Genomic DNA, 25,683 nt, shown 5'->3' on the forward strand with positions numbered 1-25,683 from the left:
TTCCAACCTTTGAAGCGTTTCACGAGGTAATCGCGAAGCTTAAGATTTTCGTCTTCGATTTTTCGTTTCGTCATAACGTTTATTTATAAACGTCATAACGTTTATTTATAAACGTCATAACGTTTATTTATAAACGTCGTTTCTCACAACGTTGCAACGTTTAGAAAGTCGTTGATTTTGTTTCTGTATTTTCCGTCGTTGGGTTTCCTCGTCATGTCGATCGTCGCAAATCCGAAATCGTCACTGTTCCAACAAGAAGAGCAGCAGCGTTCCGAAAATTGATTGTAGTTCATGTCTCCGCCTACGTAGTCATCGTACGCGTGCTTGAGGTTGGTGTGATCTTGACGAAACAAACATATGAAATTAGCGTTGTCGCGTACTAACTGTTTTGGAATTTTGGAAAACATTTGAGCTAGGTAAAAGCAATCCATTCCTTTGTGACGACCTTGCGTGAAAAAGTTGCGAATTTCATTTTGATTTTCCAGGATGACATCGTCGAACACAACAACCGAATTTTCACAACAATCGTCGAGTGGTTTTATTTCCAAAGCGAACGTTGCAATGTCCAGACCATCGTACAGTTTCATCAGTTGCTGGTATTTGGATTGCTCCAAACTTTTCGAGAACACGTACAGGTGCCTGTTCTTCCAATCTAACCAATTCGGTGCGAGGAGAAAATTGTCCACGAGCAGTGTCGTTTTCCCACACCCCGAAGGACCTACGATCAGACAGCGGATGCTGTCGGGGAGCAATTCGCCGTTTTTTTTCTTCGTTCCACTTTCCGAATTAGGTAAACGTTTCACAACATTCCACGTACTCATAGAATCACTTCGTTTGAATCGATCCAACTTGTTTCCGGAAGTCCCAGCCATTTCACCAAAAGTTTGTTGCCTCTCTTGCGCAAAACTTTTTCGATAAGGTACGTGTCGGGGTATTTAGTTTTAGAGAGTTCCTCCTCGTAGAAGCGCCCCAATAAAATTTCACCGCCACTGTCTTTTATTATATACGTGTGACGGTTCCCGGGTAGAACTCGAACCACGGTAAAAAGTTCAGTGCTCCAGTTTCGTGTGAAACCCCTGTCGAACGTTCGCTTCAATTTACTAACCCTCACCTGTTCTCCAATTTTGTATTTAGCTTTTTTTGTCGTGGGCGTGTACTTTGGACAGTAAACGCTAGAAATTAAACGTTGCTCGTCAGACTTGGTAACGTCAGCTGGCTTCATGCCTATCGTTCCGTGCCGTGTGTGATTATAGTCGTTAACAAGTTCCGGAAGAATGGTGACCCACTTGTAGCTTCCCTGAAGCGTGAAGCGTGACCACATGCGCGATTTCAGAGTGCGATTGAATCTTTCCACGATGCTGACCTTGACGTCACTGAAGGTCGAGTAATGTTGAACGTTGTGTTTCCGAATAAACTTTTGGAATACGGCATTGTAAAATTCCTTCCCTTTGTCCGTGTGCAGAAACCGAGGTCGTCTGCCGCCGCTTTCGCGAAAAATTGTCTTGAATGCTTCCGTGACGCACGTTCCCGTTTTCGCCTTCAAAGGTAGAGCCCATGCGAATTTCGAAAATGTGTCTATGACGGTGAGGAGGTACTTGTTGCCCTTGTTCAATTTATGTACGTTTTTTAACTTGCCGCTACTCATTTCGACGAGGTCGCTTTCCCAGAGGTCGTCGATTCCCTTGGTTACCACGGCCAAACGTTCGTAGTTGCGGCGTGCAGGTTTATGGAATTCTTGGACGATGGCTTGCCTTGACATTCTTTTTTTAGAGATTACGTTTGAAGAGAAGCACCAGCGTGATGGGATTCAAAGAGGGTGGCACCTCGCTCGTGTTTTGAACGATCAGCTTATCGCCGGCACTCACGTCGAAAACGGTAAGATCTTCGTCTTCGTGTATTTCATATATGTTGCGCGTTTCGTTCCAACGCGCCAGAGGAATGTTTCCTGCTTTCTGGACACCACGATTCGATATCAAAGTCATGGTGGGAACACTAGCTTTTCTGCCGTGAGACCAGTACGAAAATTCGTTTACCTGAATCGTGCCATCGAGGAGAAACTTGTAGTACGGATGATAAGGATGCAGCATGTACAGTTTGTTACCTTCGACGAAGGTGGAGATTCTCTGTTGATTGGGTACGCTGTTAATTTCGATGGCTTGCAGAGATAGCAGTTTAGCGAATTTAGTATCGATGCTAACGAGGTTGCTGTGAAGCTGACCCAGTGTGTTTTGTACGGGCACCAAATGCTCGACTATGGTATCCGTTACGGTAGAAAATGACGGTTTGATTTTCACTTCCACGTTCAACTGCTTGTAGCTTTCGTTGAGTTCTTGCAACTTGGCACCGAAAGAGGCCAGCGTCGATTCCTGCGTTGATTCCAGCACTCCAACTTGATCTCTGATGTTGACGACAATGTTCTGAAGGTTCTCGATTTGATTCAATTTCGAGCTCTTCTCGGTAAGATCGTTCACGATGATTCGCATCTCTGTAAACTGCGTGTGAAGGTCGGCGACGCTCTGCGAAGTGGGCAGCGTCGACACCAGCGAAGCAAGTTCGTCTCGAATCTGTTCCACGTTCGCCGTTTCCGTTTCCAGTCGTTTCACCATACGTGATATGTTTCTTTTCAAAGCGTGTAATTCTTTGGAGGTGGGGAGATTGGCCACCCTACTCTCGAGATCGCTCAACGAACTTTTGATGTCACTCGAATCGGATAGTGCCGTCACCGCCGTTTTCAATTTTTCCAAATCTTCGCTCGAAGGCACGCTCGTTCGTAACGATTCCAAGTCACCCTGTATGTTGTCCAGTACGTGATGAAAATGAGTAAGATTGGATTCGACGTTCAAGTTTTCCAAATATTGGATCTTCTGCTGAACCGTGCTTAACGTGTCCTGAATACTCGTCAACACACTTGCTTCAGCGTGAATATTTTTAATTTCTTCGTTGATCAACTCCAGAGACGCCTGAAGCGTAGCGATGGTGGTTTGAATGTGTTCAAAATCTTGATAAGCCTCCAGTTGAATTTTTATGTTCGCGACGCTTTTACCGATGACCTGCAGTTCGTCCGACGATGGTATGTTCGTCATTGTATCTTCCAAAGTCTGCAACTTGGATTTGATTTCTTCCAACGTGCCGGTGAATTCTTCTTGTAATTTGGAAACAACGACCTGCAAGCGTTCTACATCAATATCATTCACGACGGTTTGAAGTTCAGAGAAATTATTTTCTATTGCGGAAGTTCGCTCTTCGATTTCGAGTTTCAATTTTTCCAAATCTTCATTTTTCGATTGAAATTGCTGTAATTTGGCCAAATCATTTTGAAGCGAATCCATGCTCAACTGTATATTTTGAATGTTGTCGTAAGAAGGTACGTCAACATAATTTTTTATCAGTGTTTTCAGTTCGGAATCGATTTTCAGAATGGGATCGAGACATTGCGTTTGGAGCGTAGCGATCTCAGACTCTAAACTTTTGTTTAAGGTCTCCTGCAAAGCGATCAAATCGGTCCTCAACTTCTTAACTCGAACGTCCAGCATGAGAATCTCTTCTGCATGGTCTACACGCTTGGTGTTGCCGAAAATGTCGTTAGGCATTTTTTGGTTAATGGTTATTTATAATAGAATAGACGATTCGTAATTCTACGAAGAGAGGAACGAGTTTGTCGTAATCTCCTAGGAGTTCCACGTAAAGATAATCTCCTGCAGACACATCGTACGACATGTTAGAAAGTACCTTGTCGTGCTTCATTCGAAAAATGTTCTTGCCGGTAGAAATTTTGATTTCGCCTGTGTTCTCCGGATTCACGGTGATTTGAAGTTTCCCGTCGATCGGAATTTCATAGAAATGTAAATTGTTATTGAAGACGTAAAACATCTTGCCCACATCGTCATTTATTTTTGTCCATATACTATTAAGATGTACAATTAGTAGACCATTGAGTTTAGATAACATGGAAGGTAAGAGGTTATTGGAATTTGGTGATGGAGTGTCCATGTTGCTTTGTTTGCGGAAACCAAAGAGATTCATTGTCCTTGTTAGTTATTTAACACGTTGTGTTTTTTTGCCATTCTTCAAAAACATACGGAGGGAAAGAGGAGCCCTCGGGCGATGAAAAGTTGCAAGCTGTTATTATGTTGTTAAGCCCGCTCCAAACCGAGGCTCATTAAATTCAACTCTTATTTTTCATCGCCCGAGGGCTCCTCTTTTCCTCCGTATGTTTTTGAAGAAGAATGGCAAAAGACACAACGGACTTCATGGCTATGGGGTTACGGTTAACACACGTCACATTTATCGCTTCCATTGCAGTGACCCCACTCTCTCGTGTGGATTTGACAATCGAGAACACGTAACTTGTTGTCCGTTGCATCCAATGCGACCTTGCTTACGCGCATCGTGTACAAATCATGCAATTTACTTGCAATGCGATAATCGGTGCTGAGTTGCCTTTTACCATGAAAAAGGCATTCCTTGTAGTCTTGCATGCTAAATTTGCTGGTACTTATTTTTCCCACCCCCTTCGCTTTCTTGATCTCTTTTTCTTCTGCAATCTTTACACAGTACATTTTGGCACGAAGCCCCGCAAATTCGCTGATGTACTTCCCGCCAACTTCATCTTTGTATTTTCCAATCGTCATTTTGTTTTCTGCCGAATGCAAGTGATGGCCTGATGGTAAGTTGCTAAAATCAAACAGATGCTTCATCTTAGTCAGATCATGTTCGAGGCTTGGTGTGTTTTGGATTAGAAAAATAAAGCTATCCGTGTCAATGTAACATATTTGGATGTTATCTCCATAAAAGGGTTGAAACTGATCGTAGTACGATTGGTACATGTGCAATTTTGATAGTTCAAGGACGGTGGCACCTATGGCAATCGGCTTGTTGAGCATCACTTGCTTCTTGTTCCTCTCGACGAATACTAGATTCTCGTCGAAAATGGTGAAGTTTTTGAAGTAGGGGGACGCGACGATCTTCTCAAATTTCTTTTCCTCCGTGACCAACGTTGCGTCGATGTAATTACGCACGTTCTCCATCGTCTTGCCGTAGATGGCGTTATTGAACAGTTTGTACAGATCCTTGTCTGCAGGCGATGTCGATTGCGCTCTGCGGCGCGTGTTCTCGGTTATGTAGGGTTCCAGCCACTTGCTCTGTCGGAACTTCAATCCTCTATGAACTTTCTTCAACTGCAAGCCGTGACTTATGTAAAATTGGAGGAGTCGGTAGTGCAGAATGTAATTCCGCTTGTTCTCCATGCTTAGTATGAGTTTTGGCTCCGATGATCCTCCAGGTGGCTTCTTTTTGGTGGGGGCCAGGGCCAATCCGTGATGTTTCTCGTGAAGCGTTTCGGGATAATCGAGATCCACTTCCAAGAAACAGCCCCATTCATTATCTTCGCTCCAGTTGAGAAAATCTTCGCAGGAGAGTTCCTCTTCGGTCATCCACGCGTAGTCGCTGATGGGAAGACACTGGGACATGGAGTGGCCGTACAGGTTGTTAACATCCCAGTAGACGATGTAGGTGTTGGGCTTCGATGCATCGTAACCAGGCGTATGAGGATTGTTTGCCTGAGCATGGCGTCGGGGACATTGGACGATGCCACCGCGTATCGCACTCTCCATAAAAGCATACTGTTCCTTCTCTGCGATGAGTCCCAGTTCCACCTTGGTGTATTTCATCATCGATTCCCAAGTCAACCCCGGCGTCGTGAAGAAATACGCAGGATCCAACTTGTATATCGCGATGCATCTCTTACGAAACGATTCGAAAATGTCCATGAGGAGAGTCACGTCCAATTTCAGATAGAGATCGTGATAATCGCGAAAAGTTTGGCAATTGAATGCCGTCCACACACTACGAGCGTGTTCGTAGTCCTCTTCGGAACAGACGTCCTCCGTGAGATAAGAATAAAATACCTCCCGGGGTGGAAGTTCCGTCTCGTCAAATTTCTCGAAATCGTTGACGTACTCGTAGGGGTAGACCCCCTTACGACGCAACAGATTCAAATTCTCATCTCTCCCCGAAAAACATTTTTGCTTGGTGGCCACAAGATCTTCGTCGCCAAGTTGAGATGCAAGGCTTGCGAGGCTGGAGGACAGGAAATTGTAAGAGTCCAGGATTCGCACTTCCACACTTCCTCCTTCTTGGAGAGGGATCCAAATTCTCACCGCAATATACTTCTCACTCGTTCTCGGAATAATCCTGATTCGAGAAGTTATGTTGTAGAGCTCTTTGACGAAGAGATGCGTGTCGTACTTCTCCGTGTAGTGCAGAAACACGGCAACGAAATGCGACTCCTTAATCTTGAGATTGCACGAATTACAGATGGTGCTCAGGAATAATCCATTCTGGTGGTCATGGTGGACGACCTTGTAATTTTCGGCGGTGAAAACCTGGTTACACTCCGCGCATCTTGTTGCCGCGTCATGTCTCCGTTGTTGTTCCGTCGTGAGAGCAGGTGGAGAAACGTAAGAGCCTTTCAGGCTGGGTGCAAGTTCTCTCGCGCATTCCGCTATCTTCTTAACAAAATGTTTTGCCGCATCAGGTCCGCAATACAAGATGACATCATTCAATTTTTCTCCGTAGATGGAGAAACTGCAAGGCTCGTGGTGAAAAATTTGGATCGTGCTTGAGGTAGAGGGATCAGGGTTGCAAGACGTCATAGGAACTTGGAAGCTTTCAAAGTCGGCATAAAGGACGACGGGATGGTGGAGAAGAGCCTGGTGTTTCTGAAATTTCATCTTGGTTCCGGGTTCCGGCATGACATCTTCGGGTTCTGCATTCACGGAGCCAAAACACTTGTGCTGTTCTGTCATCTTCTTACCCCCGCGAAAAATTCTCAAGCATCGATCGCAAATTTCGATCTTATCGCGATTCTTGCTCATCTGTCTTCCTACTAATCGTGAGAAATTCCGTATCAAACTGTAACGGCCATCTACAAACAAAAGTCGAATTACATTATTCTGGCTTCTCGCAGGTCTTAACACACGAATGTTGTCGCAATCGTCAACCCCAAACACAGAAATATCGATATCTTCTCCTTTTTCCTCTCTATAGTTTTTTTCAAATTGATTGATCTCATTCAGAGGCACAGGATAGGAAATTCCTCGCATGACATTCTTGTATTTCCTCTCGTATCGTCTGTAATTGGACAGGCGTTCGGGGTTAACATTATTAGCTGGGTGTAATGCGGCGATGACAGACCATAAGAAACTCTTCTGATCATTACTTTGTATGTTTAACACTGCATTTTGCTTTTTTTTTTTTTTTTTTTTTTGTTTTTGTTTTTTTGAGCACTGCGTAAGGGTTTGAAATTGCACACTCGAAGCTCTAACATGTGGCTGCGACCGCAAAGACTCCATCCACTTCCTCGACCTTCAAACGCTTCTTGTTTTTGTGTCAGATGCTCAAAAAGCCGTGTCACTATCTCGTCAAGATCCTCGTGATTGCCCTCATGTAAGCCTTCACACCCTACGTAAAAGCTGAAAATGCTTGACTCGGACGAGACAACTTTCTCATACAGCAGGGTCAAGACGAGATGAATTTTAATTGCAACATTAACGAGGCAATCCCCTAGTTGATCAACTACCCGCGATTTCACATTGTCGAGGAAGGTACTCGAGTCACATTTTTCGTCACTTCCAGATTTATACGTCATGATGCGTGCGCTTTTATTCAAAGCACCCCATTCTTCTGCATCAGTGCGAGATTTCTTTGCCGGGGGGGCGTCATCATGTTCCGGTAGACGACATTTTTTCAAATGCCTAGCAATATTAGGTTTCGAAATTAATTTTCCACAGTTACGACATGCCACTTTCCCGCAAAGACCGGAGGGACCTGCTTGCGGTTCCATTTTTTTTCTCTGTTATTTATATATACAGAGAAATTTTTTGGGGTTGGTGGTGGTAGGGGAAAGCGCACTGAAACAGAAGGAAAAAAAATAGATCAAAAATGCTAGACAGTTTTTTTCTTTCCACAAGTGCATATATATATATATTAGACGCGATCAGTGTGTGCACTGTTGTAGGAGGTGTGTGTCAATTTTTATGACTCCTCTGAATATGTGTGTATGTGTCAGACGCAAAACAAAATAAATATGATGAAAAAAAACACTTGAAAAACAACTTACCTTTCAAGAGAGATAGAGAGAGTTCAAAAAAACTTGTAGCTCACTAAAACTTCCACGATGATATATATGTATACTGCCAGACAAACAAATTAAAGAATACTGAACTGCCACAATTGACGTTCACCTTTCAAGAAAAATAGAGAGACTTCAAAATAAAACTTGTAGCTCACTAAAACTTCCACGATGATATATATGTATACTATCAGACAAACAATTAAGAATACTGAACTGCCACGATTGAGGTTCACTATGATAATGATGTACAAAAAGAGAAACTGGTGCGTTATATAGGAACTCCTCTCCTTTTTCTCCTTCTCTCCTTCCTACTCCACGCGACTCTCTTTGGTGAAAACACAATGAGCGCTATAGTCAATGTCCTAGTAAATAAAACCCTTGTTGACTGATTTACTCATGTTATATTTTTTTCAACAAAAGACTTTTGTGATGCGCACAATATCCTGTGGGGGACAAATAACAATAAACGGGACGTTGATAGTTCCACCCATGTATGTATTGTCGATCATTTCCCCTCGGCCTCTATTCCACGCCCCGTCAGGGTGTGGTGTGTGAAACGGACGATTCCCAGTATAAAACTCAAAAAGCGGAAGATGCTGCTGTGTTTGCTTCCGCCGCATCCGCTTCTGATTCTATTGTTATCGGGGATGTGATGGATTCTTTATTCAGGACCGTGGGAAAGCTAAAAAAAATAGAATCTCTTCGGGCGAAAAAAGGATGCAAGGTGAATGGGTTCGGGGAGGGGTTGCTGTGGATAGTTTGGTCCGTGATGAAAATGTTACATTGAGCGACGAAACACAATTTCTCCACAGGGACAGGAAAAATTCTACCGAGCGTCGCTATCCACGCGAACATTGGAAATTGCCTGAATGCCTTGGGGGCTTGGCATAGGATTATCGATTTTAGTTTTTAGAGAATAATCTATGTAAGATTCTAGCATCGAGAATAAACAACATTGATTAAATTTTTGACAACATTCGCAGTACAAATCTAAACTCGTGATGATTTTGCCGCCACCATGCACCCCTGGTGAGGTTATATAGGGGCCAGGGATCCTAAAAAACAACAATTATTATTTGTTTGTTTTGCATCACAATACGGAAAATAATGAGAGGCATACGCGCGCGCGCGCGCGTGTGTGTGTGTGGTACATCGTTCCCTCCCCCGAGAGAGAGGTTTACGAAGGTCACGATATATAAACATTTGGTCCCGGACTTGGAAAATTACGATAAGATACACTCATCCTTCAAAAGATGAGAGGATGAGAGGTTTGTTTTTGCGTCACAATACGGAAAATAATGAGAGGCATACGCGCGCGCGGGTGTGTGTGTGTGTGGCACATCGTTCCCTCCCCGAGAGAGAGGTTTACGAAGGTCACGATATATAAACATTTGGTCCCGGACTTGGAAAATTACGATAAGGTGCACTCATCTTTCAAAACATGAAAAAATGAGAGAATGAGAGGAGAGGTTTACGAAGGTCACGATATATAAACATTTGGTCCCGGACTTGGAAAATTACGATAAGGTGCACTCATCTTTCAAAAAATAAGAGGATGAGAGAATGAGAGGATGAGGGGATAAGAGGATGAGAGGATGAGAGGATGAGAGGATGAGAGGATGAGAAGATGAGAGGATGAGAGGATGAGAGAGTGAAATTCACTCATCACTGCTTTTCTGCGCCCGTGAAACATCGTCAGCGCACTAAATAAGACGTGGAACGGGGAGAGAATGTGAGTTTTTCAGGTTTTTGTGGTCGTTTGGTCAAGAAATCAAAGTTGCAGTGGGAGTCACATTTGTGACCTACTAGCATCTATTTAAATAATAGTATACTTACTATATATTTATTCAAGAGATAAAGGGATATAATAGACAAATTACCAATTGGAGTAGTCTATTAAACAAATTTTCAATGATGGAAATGGTATCTCATTTTCTACTGGTGTTACTGGCAGTCCTGTCATATTTATTAGTTACTATTTCTTAGATATAAATATCAATATCTGTCTAAAAATTGAGAATAGAGTTAGCAATTGAGAGTCTGTAAGTGTTTGACTGCTAACACCATCAGACTACATGTACAACTGCAGAGAAATGTCATAACTCAATCTGGCATGCAGGTTACCTACATTTTGACCTTGAGAGAAAAAGGCTGAAGGAGCGAGCAATGAGGCTAAGATTTTTTTATGCATTGTTGAGAAATGAAAAGGCATATTTTTAGGACTATCCATTAACAAAATTCAACAAGTAATTTTTCACTGCACCCTAATATGCATTAGGTGCAGTGATATATAATAGCATAATTGGCTTTATATATATCTACAATAGAAAACATAAAAATTGTAGCCTTCCGGGAAACATGATTCATACAAGTGTTCTCAGGTTACCAGTCGTGTTAAGTCAGCATTTATTTCCAATGTTTCGAGCATGTACACTTCTGTTCACAAAAAGTGGCACACTCGTTTGAGTTGACCTCCAGCTTCGTAGGAGATCGTGTTTGGCAGTACAGCCGAAGTAAGTGCTCGAAAAGCAGAAGTGTCGCTTACTATCAAACATTTTAACCACATGCAGGAAATTTTCTGTCTCTCAGGCTCAAAGAATAAAGCTAACGAAAAGATTCAAGCGTAAATATTAATTAACTGGACTGTCCACGTGTACAATGAAAGTAATGTAAATGCGAAACATTCTTGAAAAATATAAATATAAAAAAACAACACACTTTTGACGTTTGTGAAGAAGTGGTTATCACAATATGTCAGAATACGAGGACCCCGGGTTCGAATTTGGCCTGAGCATGGGTGTTCTTTTTGAGTCTCTCTTCATCGTTGCGAGTAGGCAAAAATGGAAGAAAAGAAACACTAAATAACAAAAAGAAAAAAAATGCAATTAGAATAAGCGAGTTGGAAATAGTGCTGTTGTAATTCCTGAAAATGATGCAACAAAAAAAACGTATTTTTTCTTTCGCAAAAAGTATTGTCCTAGCCTGGGAGAAGGCTTGAAGAATACAAAAACTTCTTCCACATCCACTTTGGCAAACAGAATCGGAAAGTCGGCACTGAATATGTGATGGGGAAAATAAAGAAATCCGAAAGCAAGAAGAGTTTATGTCAAAGACAGGGAGGCACATGAGAGTTGGCACCCTCCCCCCACCCCCTCACACACACGTCAATTATCCAGTCTATTAACAATAAGTCCTCTCATTTAACTTTAACAGTGAATGGAATTTTTTAAAAATAAAAATTCTCTTGCTTTCCTTTCTTTAGAAGTGCACTTTGGTTTCGTAATGGAGCATAAAAATTGAATGGTGACTCCTAAAATCAGTACCAGCTGAATGAATGTCTCTGTAGATTCCAGAATAATGACTCTTCTTTTTTAAATAAATAGTTTAAAAATAATATAATATATGTGCCGTTGCTTAATAAGATTCGTCGTCACATAGCAGAATCCATTATGTTGACAGAAGCTAAATCACGATGATCATTTAGGGTTGGAAACACTAATCTTCCACAAAAGCACAACTTCCCAGTGTCTTCATTAATTTTCATGCACAAGCTTGACTGGTATTCTGTCAGTAATGTGCACAGCATACAAACACTATCTCATGAAGCGTATTGCTTTCAAATGAATGTAATTAGCGAGAAGTGACATCAAAAGTTTCGAGCTGGACAGGAAAAGATGCAATCTTATGGAGAAATTACCTGAATAGCTTGGTTTCCTCACCGTGGTTTGTGGTCATGTCGGTTGAAGGTCAGCTTTGTAAGATGAAATCCTAGGTTCGATTCCCCTCGTGGTCGCTTTTTTTTACCAACTTGTAACACATTAATTATTTCATTGTCTTTGTATTTCAGTGTTTTAAAGTGTGATGCAAACCACTATGTGCATTGACCGAGTATCAAACACGGGACCTCCTGATTACAAGTCCTCACACCGATTGTAGCATTATATTTTGTTATTGTTCTTTTGGCAAGATGAAAATAAAAATATGGCACCCACAGATCTTCTGACAGTCGAGATAATTTTGAGTGTATAGTGTGTTGCAGCTAAAACTCGCCGCTTACAATAATCAATACTAAAAATGTGTTGTGAAATACAACTGAAGATGAAACGTTCAATGCTCTTTGGAAGAAGAATCACTGAAATTAACTGCAAAAAATGTGAGTTACATAGAAATATTGTTTTGTCATACATATGCTTGTTTGATTGAGTTCAGCGTTGAAGTCCACTTTATGCACAACAAGGATAATCGGAACTGAACCTACAGTTTAAAATGGGATCCGAACCATATTTTCCTCTACCTTTACCAGCAAAAGAACCCAGGACATTATCTATATTCCCTTCTCCTCGTGTAAACGTACACACGAACATAATAATAATACTGCTTGGCGCGACAGCCCTGTAAAGGCTTTGGCCTATCGCGACTGCCAGTCTCTCTCCCACAATTCTACCTAGAGGTGTGGAGTTCTTCAACTGGTAATGGAGTGATATGGGGCAGCACGCCGAACCCCCAGACACACATCCTATATGTAGGTAGATACGGAGACACAAGTGAGTGTCTGGGTGCACATTCGCTTCTATATCACAATTTTTTGTACGGAATTTGTCACATGAAGATATGCCTCCTCCTCTGGTTGCAGGGGGTATTGTTACAAGCATACAAAGATTTCTTGTAACCAAAATAACCAACGAAAATGGAATTCGTGTTTATCAGCATGTAAAAGTGCATGAAATCCTTATTCACTTCGAGCATTTGATAATTAAAAGGAAATCAAGCTCTAAAATTATGGCATTATAATTAAGGTATTACAACTCAAACGGGATTTTTGTATATTACTGTAAAAAAAGAAGGCAAAGAGAGAAGAAAATATGTTAATTACATGACTAAGATTGTAAATGCAAACTTTCTATATAATGACTTCAGTATCCGAAATTTACTTGTGTTCAAAACTATTCATGTAATGTGACATCATGGGATCCCATTTCGAATTTGCACATTTTTGGTTTTAAACAACAAGCAGGAGGCTGGTGTTGTGTAGCACAGTGATATGCATATTGTGCCAACTGCATTACTTTAACTATAGTTTAAATAGTGAAAGCGGAAAGCCATTTTCTATCTGCTGCAAACATTTGGCCACGCAATCAGACAAACGTAAATTACACACACATATGGAAACTTCTATTCAGGTTGTGGCATTTTATTTTTTTGCATGAAAAAAATAACTGATCCTACCAGGGTTCGAACGTACGAATTGATATTATCTGTTCCTTTCACAAAAGTGAAGCTCCACGTATGCACTCTATATAGACACAACATTGCTCGCAGTTTGGGAGGCTGTTTGTGTTTATCAGCGGTTCTACGGCCTTGGCCGAGCAAAAACCACTTGAAGTGATCTGAGAATAGTGGGTCTTTGGCAGAGAAAAAGAACATTTATGCATTATATTTGACAGGGCTTTCTTTGGTTTTCGTCTCCAACTATTTCAATCTTTGAAAATACATTAATACACATTGGTTTTTAGTATATTTTTCCTCCCACTTTCATTCATGTCACGGTTTTACAGGCGCGTCATTCTTATATCCGGCACAGAAACTGTCTTAATGGCAGTAACCCCCTGTTACTGCATTTCCCTGCAATGAAACTCATGGTCAAATAGCCAATTAAGCCTAGTGTTTGGGCAAGAAGTGACAATGTTAAAAATCCCCTTTCCCAAAGCAGCAAGTAGGGAAACAGTTATTTGTCAACAATCGTTCTACGCTATGATTGCACACCAGTTGCTATGCTGTCCCAGGAATAGTTGGGGCATAAAATTTGGCTTCACAATCTGGAGTAAAGTAACACTAAAAGTGAGGTAGAAACTGAAGAAAATGTAAATTAGCTACAAAGGGCAAAAAAATGCAATTTTGACAAAAAACGCTTTTATGAGTCACTAGTGTTCAGATAGGGTAATTGTAACTGGACATAATGTTTAAAATGGGATCCGCACCTAGGTGCATTGAAACTGGAATCCCTTGATTACTAGACAACAGAGTTGCCAGTAGACCATTGGGTAGGCACGCTTATACATGCTCATGGACGTCCGCAGGATTTTTTCCAGGGAGGGGCAAGGAAGGTATTTTTTCCCAGGGGGGGGCAACATGGCATATTTTCCCCAATAATAGTGTTCATCCCTCAAAAAACATTGCTTAAATTTGAATTTATCATGTTCATGCAATAATTAACCCACATTATTGTGGCTGAAATTAAATTATATGTGTGAAATATGTAATTTTTGGTTGACTTTCGTTTTCCAGGGGGGGGCCACGGCCCCCCCTTGCCCCCCCTTCCGGACGCCCATGTACATGCTCGCAAGGCAAATCAAATTTAGTAATTAGAAGCAAAGCCAATATTTTTCCCCATCTGTTACATCATGAAATATTATTTAGCTAGCTGCAAAATATGGCATTCACAACAGAAACGATAAGAGAAAGAGGACAGCCACAAGTAGCAAAAAAGTCAAAATTTCTGTTTCTTAAAAACAAAAAAAAATAACAATAAAGAAGTTCACATTTTATCGATGAAAAACCACCAATCAAAATAACCGCCCTTTAGCGAAACTCTGTCCTCACTCTGTATGAACAACAAAGAAATCAATGTTGGTCATCTGAATAATCCGGAAGCAAATGGTCGTTTTTGGTATGACCGTTCTTCTCTTTCTCGAAACGTCTTCTTCTAAGCTCAAAGAGAAAGGGCAAGTCGCAGTGTAGCTGCACCCTAGTAAGTTGAGCCCAGGAAAGCGACGAAACCCTCTTAATATTCGTTCCTTCCTTCTGCGTAGGTTATTTACATCAGATTTCTACATTTTGTGGTAAACGCGACAAATTAAATAATGGTTCCATCAGTTACCTACTTTTCAATCCTGGGACTTCAAGTAAGAAATTGTAGTTCGATACCCGGTGGAGGCACATGACATAGTGGTACGTATCTCACTTCAACTGTAGGTCCAGTCCCGATTATCCTTGCTGTGCATAAAGTGGACTTCAATGCCGAACTCAATCAAACAAGCATAAGTATGACGAAACAATATTTCTATGTAACTCACAATTTTTGCAGTTAATTCAGTGACTCTTCTTCCAAAGAAGATTGAACCTTTCATCTTCAGTTGTATTTCACAACGCAATTTAGTATTGATTATTGTAAGCAGCGAGTTTTAGCCGCAACATGATGAAGAAAATAAAACTCGCTATACACTCAAAATTATCCTCGACTGTCAGAAGATTTGTGGATGTATATTTTTATTTTCATCTAGCCAAAACGAACAATAAGAAAATATAACAGTACAATCGATGTGAGGACTTGTAATCAGGAGGTCAATGCACATAGTGGTTTGCATCACACTTTAAAACACTGAAATACAAAGACAATGAAATAATTAATGTGTTACAAGTTGGTAAAAAAAGCGACCACAAGGGGAATCGAACCTAGGATTTCATCTTACAAAGCTGACCTTCAACCGACATGACCACAAACCACGGTGAGGAAACCAAGCTATTCAGGTAATTTCTCCATAAGATTGCATCTTTTCCTGTCCAGCTCGAAACTTTTGATGTCACTTCTCGCTAATTACATTCATTTGAAAGCAATACGCTTCATCAGATAGTGTTTGTATGCTGTGCACATTACTGACAGAATACCAGTCAAGCTTGTGCATGAAAATTAATGAAGACACTGGGAAGTTGTGCTTTTGTGGAAGATTAGTGTTTCCAACCCTAAATGATCATCGTGATTTAGCTTCTGTCAACATAATGGATTCTGCTATGTGACGACGAATCTTATTAAGCAACGGCACATATATTATATTATTTTTAAACTATTTATTTAAATAAGAAGAGTCATTATTCTGGAATCTACAGAGACATTCATTCAGCTGGTACTGATTTTAGGAGTCACCATTCAATTTTTATGCTCCATTACGAAACCAAAGTGCACTTCTAAAGAAAGGAAAGCAAGAGAATTTTTATTTTTAAAAAATTCCATTCACTGTTAAAGTTAAATGAGAGGACTTATTGTTAATAGACTGGATGATTGACGTGTGTGTGAGGGGGTGGGGGGAGGGTGCCAACTCTCATGTGCCTCCCTGTCTTTGACATAAACTCTTCTTGCTTTCGGATTTCTTTATTTTCCCCTTCACATATTCAGTGCCGACTTTCCGATTCTGTTTGCCAAAGTGGATGTGGAAGGTGTTTATATGTTCTTCAAGCCTTCTCCCGGGCTAGAACAACACTTTTTCCGAAAGAAAAATATGTTTTTTTCTTGCATCATTTTCAGGAATTACAACAGCACTATTTCTGCCTCACTTATTCTAATTGCGTTTTCTTTCATTTCGTTATTTAGTGTTGCTTTTCTTCCATTTTTGGCTACTCACAACGATGAAGAGAAACTCAAAAAGAATACCCATGCTCAGGCCAAATTCGAACCCGGGGCTCGCATTCTAACATATTGTGATAACCACTTCTTCAGAAACGTCAAAAATGTGTTGTTATTTTATATTTATATTTTTCAAGAATGTTTCGCATTTATATTACTTTCATTGTAGACGTGGACAGTCCAGTTAATTAATATTTATGCTGCAATCTTTCCATTAGCCCTATTCTTTGAGTCTGAGAAACACAAAACTCCTTGCATGTGGTTAAAATGTTTGATAGTAAGCAACACTGCTGCTTTCCGAACACTTACACCCCGGCTGTACTGCCAGGCACGATCGCCTACGAAGCTGGACTTCAACTCAAACGAGTGTGCCACTTTTTGTGAACAGAAGTGTACATTATTCTCATCATCCCTGATGCATTTGGCATGATCAAATGCTCAAAGCTATATTGTGGCGTTACTGAGAGCAATGTATGTGCTCACAACATTTGAAATTAACACCATCTTAACCTGGCTGGTAACCTGAGAACACTAGTTTGTATACAATACAGCTTGGTACATTAGTTCAAGTTAAATACATAAAAAAAAAAACATGTTAGAGATCTAAAGATAAGTTACATTATTTTTAATATTTATGTCATATTACATTTTTCTTCCAGGCAACCGGAACAAGGCTTGGCTCAATTCTTCAATGCATTTCAACTCTTCTTCTTGGAATAGTTTTAGCTTTGTTTTATGAATGGAAACTTGGTCTAGTAACATTAATATTTGTTCCACTTGTGATAGTGGCTACATTCTTAGAAGGACGGGTTGTCCATGCTCAAGGTCTTAACGAGAAGGAAGCATTAGAAGATGCAACAAAGGTACTAAAAACTGTGGTATTTTACATGGTGCTACTTCCAAATTCAGAGAGTTATAATTATTCAGTTGAAAACATAAAATAAAATGCCATGCTTTTAAATATTGACATTTTAAGATTGTTTTAATCAATTTTTTTTTAAAGTTTCAAGCTTTTAGCACACACAGCCAATTTCTTGTCAACGACTGATATCAACTTATTTTGTCAGGAGCTGCAAAGCCATTGTTGACCAATGCTTTTAACCCTAGAATACTAACATACATAAAGTTTACATGTGTGCATCGTTATGTGGTATACATTACCAGTCTATCTGAACCCGACTTTCATATGGCAGATCTTCCACTGATCAGTTTAGGTTGTGCCACTCACTGGAGTTTGGATGCATATGGGCAGTTTTATTCCAATTGTAGATATTTCTTTTCCTCACTCCACTTCAATTACTACAGTATTTATAGAAAAATCTCTACGTCATTTCCATCATTTAGTAGCTACTAGTTTTACATATTTTTAGTAATAAATACATCTGCCTGTACATAAAAATTACATATTATAGGAGTTAAGCTGTAGCTCTAGGTTATCATATACAGATACGGTGCCATTTTAAATAGCTCATTTTGTTTGTATTCATTTGTTTACAAAGCTAGATTATAATCTAGTGACCTTGTTCACATTAGAACAAGGTAACTATTTTTATCAAGTTCATTTTTTTAGTAGGGATTGGCCGATACCCATAAAGTACCGAGACCGATAGCCAATATTTTATGCAAATCCAATATAAAATTCCAAATGGTTCATTGACCTCCTTAATAAATGTTATGTTATCAGATGAATCAAACTTTTGGAATGCAAAAGAAGCTGCATATAAAGACATTTGTGTTAAAAAAAAGTACAGAATGGATATTATATGTTTATATCCTAAAAATTATAAAAAATGGCAGAATATTCCATTAACCCCTTCCCTGTGGCGACGTTGAAAGGAAGTGTGACCAAAGAAAAATCATCTATATATAGATGCAACCGCAAATTCGTATCATTGTAAATAAAGCAAAATACGAACTATAAAAAGACTTCCCGCGAATTAAGCTAAGGAAAACAATCTCTATATATAGACTGCTGCAAATAAACATTCCATATTAGGGAAGGTCAAAGGTAAGGCCCCCCACCATGCATACAGCACCATGCCATGAAGGCACATTTAGGGGATGTGGGGGTAGGGCCCCACACCCCCACTACTATTCTCGATCTCAGCCATTTTGGATTTGTTGTGATCAGCAGACCCCAGGTACACATTGATTTGAGGCTATGTGAGCCCCAGAGCTAGTTTATGCAGGGACTAGGCTGGTAAAATTCAGACCTCAGGAATCGAACACGAATGGCAGTCAGACAATCTGCCAACTAGACCATGGCGGCTCTAATCCCATACTGTAAAAAAAATATTTTTCAGGAACTGACAAAGCATCAACAATGGATTTTGATTGCCAATAGCCCATATAGACTAATAATAACACAAAGAAGTGGTGTCCATAAAAATGACTTGCCACAATACAAGAACCGTTGATTTTGAAATACTGTCTATTTATAGATGTTCCGCAAGAAAGGTCCAACTTTAGAGTCTATATGTAGCTCCACCGCGGTTAATGGGTTAAATTGTAAGATATTTATAAATACTATATCATATATATTATTATAACAGATATGGCTACATCAGCTGATAGCAATAGAGTATTTATTAATCTGTCCCATTCCTATTTTTTACATTAAGTATATCATAGAAATTTTGTTAGAATATTGTTAGAAATGTACCAAGTCGATATGCAGAGAGCACCAAGATAAATCTTGCTCACAATGCTGAATTTTGTTATTGTATTTAGGATATTTTCTATTTCCAATTTATATTCTCTTCCACATGATTTGTATGTGCCTTTAAAGATAGAAGTCCTCTAAGAAAGAAACTACCCCAAAAATAATGAAAAATATCAGGCAGGTAAATGTTGATTGTTCATAATGAAGCACTGTTGAATACATATTAACACTGTTCTGGAACAAAATTGTGCACGTTGTTCGAATGAATTGTCATTCGTATTAATCTTGTTGCCATGCAGTCTGTGTATGTGCAGTGCGTGTGTGTGTGCGAGTCGAGAGACAACATGTAATTTACCTGTGTATTTATGTGGAACATTTCATTATATTTAGTATTATTTTACATTCATCGTGTTATTAAAGTATAAGTAAGTCTCCATATGTGTTTCATTTGTACCAGAGTGAAACTGAAATACACGAAACCACATACCCAGGAACTTGAAGCAGCAAAGGGAGTTCGCATGCGGTACTCCGACATGCTGCACACCTACACGCATGTATGTAAATTTGGTATATTTCTAGTAATATACACCTAGTAAACAATGTTAGCATACTATAGTTAATGGATACCTGTTAGTCCGGTATTCATGGGGTTCAGTCATCAAAGCTTGTGTGTACTTGTTGTGACTGTCATGTTGAGATCTAACTTTAAACTGTAGGTTCCATCCCGACTACCATACATGAATGGAGCCTCATACATTTGAACAATCATTCCATATCCCCCAAAGGTTCAGTATTAGTACAAGTGGTTCCCATTTCACCTCATCCCACAGAGACAGTTACAGTCACACCACACACAATGGGGAGTTGCTTATAACAAATCAATTGTATGACAAGCAACTTTTAACTTACCCTTTAACTAGGACTGTTACAATAGGAATTGCAAATGGCCATGCACGATAATAATAGTCATTGATAAAAATTGCATTGATTTCTAATTTCTCTTTCAGATTGCAGTTGAGGCTATAAGCAATATTCGAACTGTTGTAAGCCTTGGTAGAGAGACAACATTCCACCAAAAGTACATGGAAAAACTTCAAGGACCACACAACAAAGCAAAGAAGAAAACTCACCTCAGAGGACTCGTGTTTGGGTTTGGTCAATCGATGCCATTCTTCGCATATGCAGCTGCTCTTTATTATGGTGGTTATCTTGTTGCTCACGAAGACCTTCACTACAAAAATGTGATAAAGTATGTTAAACATTGAATCTCTTGCTTTCTGCCATTGACAAATATGTAACATTCAGTGGCGTATTCTGAAAATTTAACCTGGTTTACTGCAACAATTCTTAATTATAGTTTATATTTATTATATATTAATTAGATATGATAGAAATAAAACACCAATGCAGGCATACAAGTAAATCAAAAACAGAAGTCTGACAAACTTTGCAGCAATATCTATACATATGAAAAAAGTTGGTTTACCGATGGGAGAATATGCCACTGGTAAAAATTCCAGGGGTGAGCTGATACAGAAGTATTGGTATTGACTGGGTAAAGGTAAGGTAAATTTCCCCATGCACGTTTAGGGGATGTGGGGGTAGGGTCCAACACATTCTCAAACTCAGCCATTTTGGAGGTGATGTGATCAGAACCATACTCTGGCCACCTTAACCCCCATCCCCAGGGTTGTTCCTAGGTACCCATTGATTTGAGGCTTGGTGAGACCCATAGCCGCTTAATGTGGGGAAAAGGCTGGAAAAATTCCGACCTTAGATCACCCACCCTGGGAATTGAACCCGGGTCTCCTACAAGGCAGTCAGATGCCCTACTGACTAGACCACCATGGATGAGACTAGAGCTGAGCCAATAGCGATGCCGATGAATTGGTACGATTTTATTTACTGATAATGGCCTTCCAGCATTGTGATCATTCACCGGGTCTGCAAAAATGCCACACATAACTTTCACAGTGTCTAATTATCCTGGAAGTTATGCAAAATTAGAAATTTCCATTCAAATTGCACAAATATTATGCAAAAAAAATTGTATTTTGTCATTACATAACAGGTATTTTAACATTCTGATATAATTTTTGAATATTTTAAATTTATGCCTATAATTGGAGTGAAATACTGGCCCAGTAATATTAATCAGTTATTTGAACAACTTTATTTTACTTTTTTCAAGCATTGGTATTGGTAAGAGTATCAGCATCGTATGAGTATCATTTGAAAGTGGTGTTACAGGGTGGCTACTCTAGGACATTGATAAAATTCGAGTATAATTCCTGACTTTTAAGGCGAACTTTCCAAAAATTCAAGGGTACAAGCAGATGTTATCTCTATTTCAGCCTTACATATTACTTCTCCTATCACCACCAACATATACACAGACACACACACACAAATATATTAACAATATAAAGGGTCTGTACGATACCAATATAACCAAAAATTCTAATTAAATTAAATTAAATGGTATATATATTTAACATATTTAATTTAAGATGGAGAGTTTTTATTGTTGTTGTTGCTGTGTTGCTGCAGCCATGAACCTTCGGGTTTAAGAAGGCTAGAGAGTTAGTTAGTTAGTTTGAGTTTTTATTTGCCATTTCACATACTCAGCATCGAAATACATCTACAAACACAAGTCACAAATGTTACGGGATATACTAATCTATGACAAATTGTTAATTGTATAAGAATTTCAAATTCAAATGTACGTAATCAACTTCAAGGTACCTTGCAATAATCTTACGTCTATCAGATAGATTGTTCTGCGAAGGACACTAACAAAGCAAAAGGATTGAGAGAATTCTGTTTTATTTCCCATGCAATTTCTTTTCTCTTCCTTCTTTGAAAAAAAAAACTAAAGTGTGAAAAACTTGAGGGTATTAAAAAATATGTATAAATTCAATAGAATTTGGTTTAATAAAAGTTGCAATTTTTCACGTCTAATGAGAAAAAATTATGTACAATTCACACAATTCCCGGAACCAATAATTCATCCATAATTCCAAAAATTCAAGAATTCCTGGTGAATGGCCACCCTGTATTAGCTTAGCGCTATATTAGTCTTATCACATCATATTTATTTACTGAAATCATTCTGAAGTCTATTTATACAGGAATATATATAAAAAATATGACAAGATGGACGTTTTAATAAAATACTATTTGGGGGGACTAATATAACTTCAAAATATAGTACAGTTCAATGTAATATTTAGAATAATTTTAATGGCATTAGTTCAACCCTATAGTAATGATAAACTATAAAATGATATACCATGGAAAAACTATTTTATTCATAATGTAACTGGCAGATATAAAATTTTTAACTATGAAAAGGGTACTAATATAAAATTTACTGATAACAGTAATCAATAATGTATACAGTGGAGCCTTGATTTTCCATTTTTCAGGAAACCAAGGTGAAAAAACTTAAAATGCAGGAAAATGTAAAATGGGAAAGTTTATAAGGATACAGAAAAAGAGCAGAAATATCATGTGTTAACTAAGCTGCTAGATTTAACACATCACTGTTACACATTATCACAAATTGGCATAGGTGCAAAATGTAGGTGCTGGCCCAGTACTGTGAGAACAATTAGGGAGCTACTCTAAAGCAATAGTAGCAGAATGTGCTGACAATGCATCACCCAACGAAAAGCCACTTGGCAGGTCTTGACCCTTAAAGTGCTGTTGCACCATGGAGTTGTGTATGTGTCTAGTTTCAAAGCCTGCTTTACCATGGTGGCCACTCTATAACCATGATTACTTTTAAGTGTAATTCCTAGTCTTCAAGGTGAACTTTCCAAAAATTCAAGGGTACAAGCATATGTTTTACCTATTTCAACCTTATGTATTACCACATCTCACCACCCACAAATATATTAACAATATGAAGAATCTGTGTGATTTCAAAGTATCCAAAAATTCTAATTGAATTAAATTAAACGTCTGTAAGATGTATTGTATTGCAAAAGACACTAACAAAGTAAACGGATTGAGAGAATTCTGTTTTATTTTCCATGAAGCTTTCTTTTCCTTGCTCGATATAAATAAAAGCTAAACTGTGAAAAACTTGCCTCAGGGCATTTATAAATATGTATAAATCCAATGCGATTTGGATTAATAAAGCTTGCAATTAATAAAAGTTGTAATTTTCACATCTATGGAGAAAAAATCAGGCAAAATTTCTGGAGCCAATAATTCATAGAGAATTCCCAGTGAGTAGCTATCCTGTATAGCCTTCTTAAACCTAAAGGTTTATGGCTGCAGCAACACAGACCTTCCATCAGTTCCTATCCTGAGCAAGCTCTATCCACTCTTTTCCATCCCTACAGATTTCCTTTAGGTCCATCTCAACGTTATCTCTCAATCTTCATCTTGGCCTTCCTACTGGTCTCCCAACAAGAATACTGTAAACTACACTTTCCTCTCCCATTTGTGGTCTGCCCACCTAAGTTATCAAGGAATACTGATGGAAAATAAAAGACAAAGGCATCCCCTCTTCCTTGCCTTGGAAGCACAAAGAATGGTATGGAGGTAAGTTTTAATGCATTTTCAAGTCCTTCAAAACTAAATGTGATGGTCACCACCAGATACACATTGATGAGAAACTGGGACAGCCCCAGAGGTCAATTATGCCAAGTTCATCACCATCTCTCTCTCTTTGTAACAGAGTTTCTGAAGCACTCCTCTTTGCTACAATGATGGTTGGTCAAGCACTGGCCTTTGCTCCAAATTTCAACCAAGCCAAGGTTGCAGCTGGGAAAATCTTCAAAATGCTTGACAGGAAACCACTCATATACAATCCAAATGTCAAAGCAGAAAAGTGGGTAAGTTTACATCAAAATGTGATTTTCTTCTAGTTATTTCATTTTTACTATCAAGGAATATGATTTTTAAGCAACAGGAAGTGTATCTTGCTCTAAATCAACTTTACTGTCAGGTTTTTCACTGAAGTTATCATTTAATCTCTACTACATTTAATGCTACAACTATTAAATGCGTGCATTGCTCCTAAATTCATGTCAAATAAATTATGTAGTTCTTCCACTTTCAGAGCATAAATTCTGCTTTATGTTAATATTTTAGAAACACACATCTTTGCCTTCAAAGCTATGGAAGATTACAAACATGTTATTCAAATCATTGTAAACATTTGGTTTACATGTGGGTTTTAGTGTCATTTTCTTCAGAAATATCGTTAAATGTGGTATATTGCTATTTTGTGTTTTAGTTTGTGTGAATACCTATCCTGTTTGAAGTTTACACCAGATTAAACACAATCTGAGTAATCAGGACCACCCAGTCAAAAAAATTAAAGACAACAATGAGCCATAGATGTTCCCGGATTATCTCATCTCTGTCGTCAAGATAAAAATGGAAGGATGAAAGATGATCAGTTCAGTTCCTGACAAGCTTTAGCGAGCTTTTACCATTTATCCTTCCTTTTTAACTTGATTGATTAATTGAGTTGGTGTTTATGCACTTTATGCACAGTAAGGTTAATTGGAACTGGACCTACAGTTTAAAGTGGGATCCGAACCACTATATGCCTCCACCAGGTATCAAACCCGGGACCCCTTGATTACAAGTCAATGACGCTACCAATGCGCAATCGGGGAGGCCCTTTTTAACTTGACATTGCGTATGAGATATCCTTGAAAATGTCTATAGCCCATTGCTGCCTTTCATTTTTGATTGTGTGGTGTAGTGTGTTTGTATCCTTATTTTAATACAGGTAAGACTATGTTCTTTTCTACATTAGCCATCTTCTGACATTTGAAAATCACAATGAAGAGATTTACATAGGCTTACTCTTTCAAAACATCAGCAGTAAATATAAATTTTTCTCTGAAACTCATTATCTACTATTTAATTTGTTTATGACTCTAACACAATCCTTTACTTGCAACAGTAGAAGAATATACTTCTCCTATTCAACCAATCTAATGGAATTTTGATTCATATTGTGTAGAATTGTGAAGGCACCGTGTCATATTCAAGCGTAGAGTTTATCTATCCAAACCGTCCAAAGGCAAAAGTTTTGAATGGGCTTGACTTAGAAGTTAAAAAGAGTCAGATGGTGGCACTTGTTGGACCTAGTGGTTGTGGGAAATCAACATGCATACAGCTGTTGGAGAGATTTTATGATCCAGTTTCAGGAACAGTGGTAAGATGTTTTTAAAATGTATCTTTTTCTTATTTGTATTTTTTTTTTCAACATGACTTTCTGCTACTTTTAGCTGATCACAACAATTAGGATAAATGATGAAGGGGCAAAAATAAAGAAAGCCTCATTGCAGTCTGTCCAAGGACTCAAATCCAAAACCTTCAGTAGACTAGGAGTCAAGCACTCAAGGCACTTAGACACTAAAGTGACTAAAATGTATTTCATTCTATGTACTATTTTGTAATCTTTTTCTCACATGCTCATATATTATATATTCATTTAATGCTGTTATGATTTCAGTA

The 25,683-nt window shown here is 38.9% G+C and overlaps 2 protein-coding genes across 2 annotated transcripts in view; one reads left to right on the forward strand and one right to left on the reverse strand.

Annotated features, from left to right (window-relative positions):
* Positions 1 to 25,683, reverse strand: part of LOC145986417 (centromere protein S-like) — a 710,010-nt gene that overhangs the window by 149,262 nt on the left and 535,065 nt on the right. The window contains exon 3 of the mRNA XM_083120406.1: positions 20,325 to 20,425. The gene's annotated coding sequence lies outside the window, so the exon portion shown is untranslated. The remainder of the gene's footprint in view (positions 1 to 20,324; positions 20,426 to 25,683) is intronic.
* The window catches only part of LOC145986414 (ATP-dependent translocase ABCB1-like), a 129,824-nt gene that overhangs the window by 97,039 nt on the left and 7,102 nt on the right, over positions 1 to 25,683 (forward strand). Inside the window, exons 18-21 of the mRNA XM_083120401.1 lie at positions 17,192 to 17,395; positions 20,202 to 20,443; positions 23,885 to 24,041; positions 25,187 to 25,381. Coding sequence (XP_082976527.1) covers positions 17,192 to 17,395; positions 20,202 to 20,443; positions 23,885 to 24,041; positions 25,187 to 25,381 — 798 coding nt within the window. The remainder of the gene's footprint in view (positions 1 to 17,191; positions 17,396 to 20,201; positions 20,444 to 23,884; positions 24,042 to 25,186; positions 25,382 to 25,683) is intronic.

Source organism: Lepisma saccharinum, chromosome 4 (assembly GCF_977018435.1).
Source record: "Lepisma saccharinum chromosome 4, izLepSacc3.1, whole genome shotgun sequence".
In the NCBI taxonomy this organism is placed as follows: Eukaryota; Metazoa; Arthropoda; class Insecta; order Zygentoma; family Lepismatidae; genus Lepisma; species Lepisma saccharinum.